The sequence below is a fragment of the Vicia villosa genome, unplaced genomic scaffold (genome assembly GCF_029867415.1).
Source record: "Vicia villosa cultivar HV-30 ecotype Madison, WI unplaced genomic scaffold, Vvil1.0 ctg.001165F_1_1, whole genome shotgun sequence".
Lineage (NCBI taxonomy): Eukaryota > Viridiplantae > Streptophyta > Magnoliopsida > Fabales > Fabaceae > Vicia > Vicia villosa.
Genome location: NW_026705512.1, coordinates 230,380 through 242,050, shown reverse-complemented (window position 1 = coordinate 242,050; position 11,671 = coordinate 230,380). Strand labels below are relative to the sequence as shown.

General features: G+C 34.0%; 3 protein-coding genes across 3 annotated transcripts; 2 read left to right on the top strand and 1 right to left on the bottom strand.

Annotated features, from left to right (window-relative positions):
- Positions 1–1,829: 1,829 nt before the first annotated feature.
- On the bottom strand, positions 1,830–7,165 carry LOC131633703 (probable metal-nicotianamine transporter YSL6). Its single transcript, XM_058904393.1, has 7 exons — positions 6,460–7,165; positions 5,211–5,383; positions 4,856–4,953; positions 4,609–4,746; positions 3,639–3,828; positions 3,201–3,333; positions 1,830–3,068 (listed from the first exon to the last, which is right to left on the bottom strand). Exons 1-7 carry the CDS (start codon positions 6,824–6,826, stop codon positions 2,134–2,136), a joined length of 2,034 nt encoding a protein of 677 aa, XP_058760376.1. The 5' UTR covers positions 6,827–7,165; the 3' UTR covers positions 1,830–2,133.
- Positions 7,166–9,592: 2,427 nt separating this feature from the next.
- LOC131633697 (uncharacterized) lies at positions 9,593–10,063 on the top strand. Its single transcript, XM_058904386.1, has one exon. The coding sequence runs from the start codon at positions 9,593–9,595 to the stop codon at positions 10,061–10,063; it is 471 nt and encodes a 156-aa protein (XP_058760369.1).
- A 24-nt stretch (positions 10,064–10,087) lies between these two features.
- Positions 10,088–10,681, top strand: LOC131633696 (uncharacterized). The gene has a single exon (XM_058904385.1). It carries the CDS (start codon positions 10,088–10,090, stop codon positions 10,679–10,681), a length of 594 nt encoding a protein of 197 aa, XP_058760368.1.
- Positions 10,682–11,671: the final 990 nt, after the last annotated feature.

Below are 11,671 nucleotides of genomic sequence, written 5' to 3'. Positions count from 1 at the left end.
AAGATTGACACAGCCGTATACACCATAACGTGAAGTCATCCATCATCAATGAACCTCAAGCAACACAGCCGTGAACAGGATAGCAGTTATGTAAGTAATCCAAAAGAATTGAAAAAAATCGATAGAAGAAGAAGAAGAAGAAACAATTTTGTACGAAGATGCAGAGAAAGAAGGAACAAATCGATCGAAAGAGACCCAGACGTTTTTGGAATTGGAATAGAAGGTTAGGAGGTTTGTAACGTGGATGGGAAGAGAGTAAAGAATATGTGTAACTGCACCATGATGATGAGAGTTTGAGAGATTTAATTGCAACCTTAAAACTGCCATCAGTTGAGAATGATGTGGAATTTTGTGGAGTGAGTTGCTGATGTGGATAGGCCAATTGATCAAGAAGAGGGAGACTCTTCTTATATGATAGATTAGACGAGGAAATAGATTCCACTTATGAATCCATGGAGTCCATAGATCCAATCCCTGAATTTGTTGAGGATGACCTAAAAGAATCATCACATTTGTACCAAACACCACTCCAGCAAGCAAAGCTTATGACGAAACATGATGAATAAGAGCCACACCAGAAACTTCCACTCTTACAGGCGAAAGATCAGGAAGAGGAATATGCTCCTGGTATGAAAAACAAGCTTGCAATTAGGGATAAATAAGAAGATTCAAAATCACAACAATCAACAGAACTCTTGCATTTTCAAGAGAAATTGTGTATTCTTTCTCTTGATTCATCTCTCGTTCATGATATCCAACCTGAATCTTTCCTCGAAAGTTTTTGTGTATTTTGGGAGTAGAGCATGCAAAATTGAGCAATCAAACTTAGAAAAAGTTTCACGATTCTCTATAAATCTATCAAAATGAAAATCTTGAGTAGAAGCACAAGCAAAAGGATAGAGGAAAAATAGAAAAAGGAAGAGGGAAGAGACTCACCTCAATACTTCCCATTGGACGAGAGGCGTACTTAACCCATCTATCTATTCATCAACCACGATGCTTAGTTAACTTGCACTGATAGACCCATGTTGTATTAGAATTGGGCGCCTGCCTTTCAACTTTAACTATGAAGCATGAACACCTCTAGAAGGAGGTATGTCGTGGTGTCTGACATGCGTCGGTGTTCGACATTTGTATGACACGCGTAAGACACTAGTCAAAAAAGTCATGCAAGTATCTTGAAAATAATATTTTTTTATTTAATTTGACACTCTTTGAATTGATGTCTGGTATGTTTTTGACATTATCGATATTGAAGTGTCTTTCTCGTATCATATCCCAGTTTCCGTGTTAAAATCCATATTTCATAGGTTTGTAAACTAATTTCTTCAATATTCAATTCTACCCTACGTTATGGAAGGTTTTAGTTGATCTGTGGCCAAATCTAGATCAGTTGGCATTTTAGGTAATCGTGATGGTCATGCAATAAATGCATGGAATGATAGCTGTATTGAACCAGGACATCAAATAACAGATTTGGAGGTGAGTATATCGGTTGAATTACAAAATCAGAAGGTGGAAATTTTGGTGAATAAATATGGAGCTTGGGACTTCAACAAATTAGTTGCAGGCTCTTGAGCAGAATTCGTTTGTTTATTTGGCTAGTGTATCATAAGAGACTTATGACAAATAGTAGGAAATATTATCTTCGTATGGGGCTCCATATTGCAAGCTCTATGGTGATGAGATTGAACCAACAATGCATTTGTGGAAGGATTGTTTGAACTTTGATGGCTATGAGTATCTCAAATGATAGTAGAGGACTTCAAAAAAAAAAAAAATTGAAGGGAGTAAAATTAGGTTCAGTGCTCCAAAAAGTAGACAATAAATTAAATCAGAATAGACATTTTATACATTGTATCAAATCAAACTAGTCAACAGTGAAGGCACCCTTTGCAAAGAGATACAAAAGAAACCAAATATGGATGTTCCCTTCAATCTTACAAGGAGATTTATTTACATACACAACACCAACAGACATCAAGGTTTTTTGTTGACTCAGACAAGGAATTTGTTCCAGACACGTTATAAAAAGAACGCAATTTTTGTGTTGTACGCTTCCAGAAAAATCATGTCATCCTGATACATTTCCGATTCCGAAACCATGTGGGGTGAGGAAAGTTTCTCCATAACTCAGCTGCTTGCAGAAGGCCCGAAGTACATGCAAATTGGTGGATTAATCCTCAAAATAGAGAGAATTGCAGAAGGAATAGTCCATATCCCATCACCACAAATCAAACCAGAAGCAACAGCTCCAGCATAATTTTCTGAATCTTTTCTATTCACTTGTTCCCACACAAACAATATTACAGTTCCAATAAACATATCAACTGCAAAGTAAGCACCAATGTAGAAAGGAACTGCCATTGCCATTGGAATTGGAATATACTGTGAGTATTTCTTCGGAATCACGTCCCTTAAAAGATTGATAGCCAATGCAGCTGCAAAGAAACCGGCGCACATTTCCATGCAATATTTTGGAAGCTCTGAGAATCCCTCGACACCAAGAATGGCCATTTCCCTGAATATAACGGCGTACGGTGCTTTGTATGGGCCATCAGGTGATCCTATATCGAATGCAGTCCAGAACATCCAGAAAGTGAGGGGAGCAATTATACATCCCATAGCTGTTCCTATCAACTGGCTCACGAACATGGATTTTGCCGACGAGAGGGTGAGGTAACCTGTCTTGAAATCTTGCATGAGATCGGCTGCGGTTGAAACAATGGACATCATCACAGCACAAGACGCTACACCTGCAATTACCCCTCCGTTTGTACCAACTATTGCCGCAACGATGAATAGACCAATCTTGCCGTAAGTGGATGCAAGACTCCAATCCGTGAGCCCTGCGCCGTAAGAGTTGCAAAAGGCAAGGGCGGGGGCAAGGATGTAAGAACATAGAACCAAGTACCATTTGAGAGGTGGGAAAATAGCTGGTATTGTTACGATGGATATCGCTGCCAAGCCTACATATCCAGATGCTGCAAACCAGGATGGTATCCCGTCCTTCAAAAATATTTCATCCCTTTTCTTTTCTTCTAAGTGCAGCTCAGAACTATCGCCATCTGAGAATATGAATATGAATATGAAAGAAAAATAAATTAACTTCTACGTTCAGAATTAGATTACAATAATAAAGGAGAAAAAATCATGCTTATCAACAGGAAATAGTAAGAAAAGTATTCGATTTTACTCACCAGGAACCTCAGTCACAACAGGAAGGCTGTTCTGTTTGGATCTTGTCCTCCACATCTCCCTAATGGTTATCACTATAATTTTAACTAGATTGTAAAGACCGTCTCCTAAGATAATGGCAATAGATATAAATACCTGCACAAAAAATGATAACGATGTAAAATACTTACTGCAGAATCACATTTAAATATATCAAGTATCAACTAACCAATGCGGAAAGGAAAAAATGCTAGAATACTAACGCTTAGTTTACAAGAACACCTTTGAATATGGACGCAAAGATGACAATGAAACCTTTTTTAAATACAAAAGCTAGGTACAATCCCAACACAACTTGTTTAAGAGAAAATAAAGCATAACTACAGGCATAGATCACAACAAGTAGGGTTGGCATATAGATAATAAACCGATATCCTGCAAGTATACTTGCTTTGCCATACCTTGTATCCATAAAGACCTTTGAAATCATTGTTACCAAGGTCAGCTGGATACCAGTCCCCAGAATGCTTGGAGACGAAAGGCCACAGAAAGCCCCATGAAATAATAGCTCCAAGGAAAGCAGAGCAATTCACTATATGGGGGCAAATAAGACCACATCCAACATAAGTTGGACTGAAGTCAAAGTAAAATCTGCATGAAAAGAACGCGGCGTTAGTACCTGGAAATCAATTACAGATCAGACACAGCACTTAACATCACTGTCAAGAATAAATATGCATTCACTTCACTACTACAAAATTTGACGATGTATTAATGAAGAAATGTTCCTTTTAAAATGCAGCTGACAGGGAAGTTGTCGCCTCTGTGGGCATTAGGATATTCATCCTTTTGCAGTTATCTTTCAATTTTAGAAATAACACTATTATTCCAGTATTTGTGCATTTTTATCTATTTCTTTTATATTCTGTGAGTTGCTGTGACTCGGGTATGCAACAGCGGGGCTCTCAACACAGCCTCTCACGATGTAGAACTCAACACCTTAAGCATGGACAAATGCATGTAGAATAGCATAGATATTTTTCCAACATCGAATCTGACTCTCTAGTATCATTGTAGAATTTATGCTTATAGTCTTATAAGATCTACCTACATGGGTCATGTCTCTAGTCGATGAAGCGCTCTTAACAACAGACAACACATATGACAGCACTTATATCATGTATATCAGTCATTCAGTGCTTGTGGTATCTGTTATATAAAACTTTAACCAGTTCCAAGGCCAAAAGTAGGAAAGCGACTAAATTAGAAATCTACAACGGCATTTGAGTTGGCCTGGGCCGAATTGCGTGATGAAGCTTAATATCACTTGGTAACAGCTTTCGGTTATTTTCTCCTAACTCTATCTACCTACTGTGCTCCTAAATTGAATTCTGATAAAGAAAGAGAAAACTCAAAGTAGAAGAGACTTACGTGTTCCTAAATAGAGTCAAACCAAAGCTAGGAAAATTGTCAAATCCACACGAATCTCCAATCCCACTGAAGAACCACTTAAAGCAGCTCCAGAAGAAACTTATGCTTAAATATTTTCCAAGTTGCCGAACTTGGTTCCTGGAAGATTCTCATAACAAGAAAAATAATAATAAATAAATAAAAGACAAGAAAAATAGTAACAAAAACAATATACACATAAAGCTTCGGAGTGGTCAAATTAGTATACCCTGCAAGTTCTGCTCCAGATTTTGTATGGAAACTGTTAATTAGCATTGCTGTGGCTGTTCCACTGGGATATGTAAGCTTATAATCCAAGACCATAACCTGAAATTGCATTACAAGAGATTAAATGCATTGGTAAGGGAAGTGATATATCATACATGTAATAGATTGAAGTAAAAAAGAGGTTACACCTATATAGAGGAGAAGTACAAGAGCATTAACCAAAATATGCGCTCCCATCAATTCAAATCTTCTAATCACTTGTGTCATTAGATGCACTACTAAAATGATTCGATTTTTGTTTAAAAAAATAAAAATTTCGCAAACCCTATGTATTAAAAATGAACCAGAAAGATTACCTTACGAAGTGGCACAAGACTAAAAAGACCAAGGAAACTGACAACAAACATGAAACCGATCATCCATCCCAAGCCGGGATTTTTAACATCTTCAGCTCTATTACCAGGATAATCCGGGCCAATCAGTTCATATGTTTTTTGATCCATGGCAATCAAGGATGAACCAAATCCCCCTGACAACAATATCACAGTCAGTAACACTAAACTATGTGAGGAGCCACATTTTAGCTTTCACTACTTTTTTCCTTTTGCACACAAACTTGAAGATTTAGTCCTAAGAAAAATTAACTTGAAGATTTATAACATACAAATATGAACTGAATTGCATCCATAGCTAGGTGACAAATAAATATCCTTTGAATGTTTATTTTGTAAACAGGTTGCACAACAGAACGGCATAGAAATAAAATTTTTATAGCCGGAATACACATCTAACTAGATAACTGATTTTTCATTTAACCTTCTTATTTTTTAAGCCTTGGTAATTTGTATGGCCTTTGTTTGACATGCACTAGTATAACTCTATCAATGAAAAGGGACTTCAAATTAAGGATTCTTGGAGGGGGATGCAGAACGATATTACTAGTATCATTCTTCTTTTTTCTAAATTTATATTAGTGCCTAATATTCGGTTTCAGAAAAAAAAAAAAAAAAAAACGTTTTCCTTTTACTTTTTATCATAAATCTGTCACATTGTTCTCATTTTGTTTTGTTCTTTCAAAACAAGAAAATAATGAAAACAACGTGGCAACTTTGTGATTAAAAGTGAAATCAAATCAACAAATGAAATGAGATAAGTCTTTTGAATAACCAAACAGATTGTGAATTTATTTCACAAACTCTACCAGCCCCTCATCTTTAGTAATCTAGCCACGAGCAAGAAACATATTTTTCACAAAAGCACCAAGCTCATGCAGCACACAACACACCAAGGAAAACAGAACATCTAAAGGTCAATCCACCATTACAACACTCATCACTTAGTTAGATCCTCTACATCGGTCTTACAAAACATGTTGATACCGAAATGTGTTGATACCGATACTGTTATTCATCATTTTTATGACAGAGAACTAATTGAGGTTAATCAGCTTAAAGAACAAAATCCTTAGAAATTGAACAACTTACTTTCAACAACAAAAAAAAAAAACTCAAACTAAACTAAACCAAATTGTATACAAACTAAAAAAAGTAACAAAACAAGCAAGAACCCTTTGATTCAAAGAGTGAAAAGAAAAGACAATTTTACCACTAAAAGCGAGTCCATAGCAAGCAACAACACAAGTCTGAATAACCGTATTCTCCTGTCTAGTAAACGGCTTAGTAAAAAGCCCAATCTTGGTCAACAACCCAGTCCACGTCTTCACAAAGAAGAACCCAAGCAACCCAGCAGCCACATTAAGGGACGGAATAATCCCCACAGTGAGATTGAGTTTATGAGTTATAATACAAAACAAACACCCCAATACACCACTCACAACCAACCCTCTAACCGTGATCTGTTCCCTCCATTCAGGAACTGGTTCGGATAAAAATTCACTATTTGAATTGGTGGCTTGTGGTTCTTGAATCAATGGTTCTGTGATGTGATCGATTGATGTTGTTTCGGTACCCATGGTGATGAGTTTGGGGTGAATCTGAGATTCTGAATGAAAAGTTAGGGATTTGGATATGGGTGACAATGATCCAGCAAATAGATAGTCTTTTGGGCGGCAAGAATCTCACTTAAGATTCAACAAATGGATCCTCTCTATGGCAACAAGTAATCCCACTTAAGGATCTAGCGAATGAATTGTCTAAATGGGCGGCAAAAATCCAACAAATTGATCGTCTATGTGAATGGCAATAATCTAGCGAGCGGATCGCCTCGTTGGGTGGCATGGATCCCACTTAAAAATTCATTGATTAGATCCCCTCTATGAACGGCAATGATCCTACTTAAGGATCCAACGAATAGATTCTCACTTAAGTATTCAGGGTATTATTCACAAACTTATAAAGGATACTTAAAAATAATTTTAAAATATATTCCAAACTGTTATAATAATAAGTAATCATTATGACAACTGTTTTGAAATACCAATGAATATTATTCAACTTGACACATTAACATATATGCACGGCAAATGATGAAACCTCACAACTATAAATACCACGTCGTGGTATATGTAAAACACACCAATCGTTTTACGAGAAATTATATACTAACAGTCTCTTCTATCTCTCTGTATTCAGTATTCTTAACACGTTATCAGCACGATCGTTTCTATCAAAAGTGTTTACTACACTAGGTATATATTCTATACTTATCACTTTAATCTTTTTATTTTTTTTATTTTTTTTATTTTGCCCCGGTTATAAAAAACTGACAACCAGTCAAGTGATTTATAACTAGTGTGGTTATTTTTATTATAAACTTTGTATGGAGGTTTAAAACCCCATATACCATTACTAACATTTATATTTATATATTTACTAATTTTTATATTTAGTGGAGGTTTAAAAACCACCATATACTGTTACTAACTTTTATATTTAGTGGAGGTTTAAAAACCACCATATATTATTACTAACTTTTATATTTAGTGGAGGTTTAAAAACCACCATATACTGTCAGGCCCGACCCTGTGCCTGTGCAACATGGGCCACAGCACAGGGCCTCACATTTTTGGGGGCCTCCACATATTTATGTACATGTTAAATAAATGAAATATATGTTAACTTTATAAACTATAACAAGTAGAAATAAGTGGCATAAAGGTGGGGCGATATTGTGCAGTCACAAGATTATTTTAATCATAAAAAGTGAAGCTATTAAGGTTTAGACATGTTTCACAGCTATTACATTACCATACACGCTGCAAACAGTTTATTTAGTATTTTAGCTATTGAATTTAATAAATATTTTATGATAAAATATTATATAATATATTTGTTAATTTCTCTTATCATTTTTTTGGATAAAAATCTATTATATATTTGAAGCTGTATCATTTAATTTTATTTATAATAATATATTTAAAAATTAATATTCTTATTATTATTTTAAATTAAGTTATTATAATTAAATTGATAATAAATTATTAAAATACTTTTGAATAATTTAATTTAATGTAATATTTATAAGATTTATATTTTTATTAGTTTAGCATGCTAATATATCACCTCCTAATAAAATCTCTATGGATATTTTTTTTTAAAGAAATATTTTATGTTTTGTATTAATTTATGATTATATGAGTTAACAACAATTCAAAACAACAGAGAAAATTTATTGACAAAAAAGATATGAAAATTATAATTGCATTTATGCTATTTACAATTTAAATTATGGGTCATGCTAACGAGTGCCCCAGGGGCACTCTTTAAGCATTCTAAATAAAGAAAATATTCTTTCAAAAGTTCACCATTTCAATTTTCGATGCATTAATTACGCATATTTCCAAGAAAAATTTACTTTTTAAAGCTATTAAAGAGTGCCCCTGGGGCACTCGTTAGCATTTCCCTTAAATTATTTTTTGTACTTGAATTTACTAGGGGCCTATTTATAAAATAGAACAGGGCCTCTAAACGGTTTGGGTCGGCCCTGTATACTGTTACTAACTTTTATATTTAGTGGAGGTTTAAAAACCACCATAATGCTGTTACTAATTTTTATATTTAGTGTAGGTTTAAAAACCACCATATGCTGTTACTAACTTTTATATTTCAGTGGAGGTCATAATCTCATTTGCAGATATTAACTTTTATATTCAATGGAAAGTCTGAGACTCCATATGTAAATATTCTTTTAAGATTCAGTGGAGGTCTAAAACCCCATACGCATGTATTAATTTTTATCATATGTGTTAATTTAACTTATATGTTATAGATTATATTTATCTCCAACACTTATAACAGTCATATATATATATATATATATATATATATATATATATATATATATATATATATATTTCAACACACTTAATTTTTGGTTTAATATTCTTTTAATCAACATTTTTTCTTTTTCTTTTTCCTTTTCCCCAACGGTAATATAACAACCATTTTTACCTCTATAAATACTTCAACTTCTTTCATAATTTTCACATCATTCTCAAAACATCTACCTACATTTTCTTTTCAAATGGCTGATTTTCTTATTTTGCTCATCACTATCATTGTAATCATTTTTTTTAATTTTCAGTCTTATTATGCATGAAGAATTAGGTAATGATTTTGTAGCTTTAATAATAATTCTCGTCTTACCATTACTTATCATAGCTTGGTTTGTTAGTAGAGGTTTTAAATAATATGTAATCATGAATTTTATGATTGAATAAATTGATATTTCTTTTAGTTTTTAAATATTTATTATGTTCATCTGAATTATAGATATAATCATGTCCAATCTTAAGCATCAATTCAAAATTCTAAGCATAACTGGGGAGAACTTCATAACTTGGAACAACAATTTAATAGAGTACCTTTCATGTGAGGGACTTAACAAAATCCTTGAAGGAGACAATTCTGGAAAAACAACAGATGACCCGGAAGAAATGGAAAAGAAAAAGTCAAAAGTGAACAGAATAATAAAGCACCATCTTGACGATGGATTGCAAACAGAATACTCAAATGCTAAAGATCCCAAGATTTTATGGGACAAAATTAAAGCAAGATTTGGACATCAGAAGAAAGATCTGTTACCCTCATTAATGGATCAGTGGAACAAGTTACGGTTCCAAGATTACAAAACTGTCATTGCATATAATTCTGCTATGCACCAGATTATAGCAAAGCTAGAATTTTGTGGCAAAACTATAACTGAAAAAGAAAAGTTGGAAATTTTTTTTTCAAATTTCCATGCATCTTAGGTATTATTGCAACAACAATATAGAATGAGAGAATACACTGAGTATTCTGATTTAGTTGCAGCTCTTCTGGTGGCAGAACAAAATAATGAGCTCCGTATAAAAAACCACCAGGCACGACCCACAGGAACAATGCCATATCCTGAAATTAATGCCATGACCTTTAATCGTGGGCGTGGTGGCTTTAGTCGTCTTAAGAGACGTGGTGGTCATGTTCGTTCTGATGGTAATAATGGTCATGCTCGTTTTGATGGTCAAAATCAAGGAGGATATCATGGTCGAAACCTTTTCCACGGTCGAAACTATTTTCGTGGTAGAGGACGTGGACGAGGTCATATGAATAATTATAGATCCCCCAGATATGACCAAAATAATTGGAATCGCAAAGGAAAGGGTAAGTATATCCAAGAAGGTCCCTCAAGGAATTATGAAGATATATGCTACAGATGCGGAAAGAAATGCCATTGGTCTAAGGTGTGTAGAACACCAGAGCACTTGTGTAAAAGACCAATGGCATATATTGAAGAAAAGGGAAAAGAAGTGAATTTTAATGAGATTGAACCCAGAAACAATAATACCTATTTTGAGACTGCTGACTTTGTTGGAGGTGAAACTGATTAAGTAACTATTTAAAATATGTATTTTGAATAATGTTTGGTGTGCTTGTTTTATATTTGAAATATGTATCAACTTAAGCATTTGTATGTTGTTAAGATGTATCTTATGTTTGCATGAAATAATAATGTTAAATATGTTGTTAATTTACTCTATTTAATCTTATGTCTATTTTAAGAAGGTTATACATGGAACATGTCAAAGACATTTGCATTCCGGACAGTGGAACTACACACACAATCCTCAAAAGTAAGAAATATTTTACTGAAATAAATCCCACTAAAGGTATAATAAATACAATCTCAGGTCCTGCAGATTTGATTGAAGGAACAGGTAATGCTATGTTCATATTACCAAATGGGACAAAATTTGTCATTAACAATGCTTTATACTCTCCAAAATCAGAGCGAAATTTGTTGAGTTTTAATGACATATATCGTCAAGGATACGATACTGAAACTGCAACTGAAGGTAATATGAAATACATTAATATTACTTTTAATGTTTTGGGAAAGAAGAAAATTTTAGAAAAACTACCAAAATTGCCTTCTGGTTTACATTACACATATATACATGAAATTGAATGCAATTTAGTAGTAAAAGAAGATCCCAAAATTGTGATTTTATGGCATGACCGTTTAGGTCACCCTGGTTAAACAATGATGCGTAAAATAGTTGAAAATACACATGGTCATCCATTGAAAAGTTTAAAACTTACACAAGATGATAAACCATGTGAAGCTTGCTCTCTTGGCAAACTAATAACAAAGCATTCACCAGGAAAGATTCAGACATAATCGCCTGCATTTCTTGAAAGAATTCAAGGAGACATATGTGGACCTATCCATCCACCGTCAGGACCATTCAGGTATTTTATGGTATTAATTGATGCTTCTAGTAGATGGTCATATGTATGTTTGTTGTCAAGTCGTGATATGACATTTGCAAAATTTCTTTCACAAATAATTAAACTTAGAGCTCAATTTCCTGATTATA

What these genes read in the sequence shown, in the direction of transcription:
- LOC131633703 (XM_058904393.1), bottom strand. Translation starts at nt 6,826, where the DNA reads ATGGGTACCGAAACAACATCAATCGATCACATCACAGAACCATTGATT. An exon ending in TCTGGAGCAGAACTTGCAGG is followed by an intron (nt 4,747 to 4,855) that starts GTATACTAATTT and finishes AGAATCTTCCAG; the next exon opens with GAACCAAGTTCGGCAACTTG. An exon ending in TTGACTCTATTTAGGAACAC is followed by an intron (nt 3,829 to 4,608) that starts GTAAGTCTCTTC and finishes CTTTTCATGCAG; the next exon opens with ATTTTACTTTGACTTCAGTC.
- LOC131633697 (XM_058904386.1), top strand. Translation starts at nt 9,593, where the DNA reads ATGTCCAATCTTAAGCATCAATTCAAAATTCTAAGCATAACTGGGGAG.
- LOC131633696 (XM_058904385.1), top strand. Translation starts at nt 10,088, where the DNA reads ATGAGAGAATACACTGAGTATTCTGATTTAGTTGCAGCTCTTCTGGTG.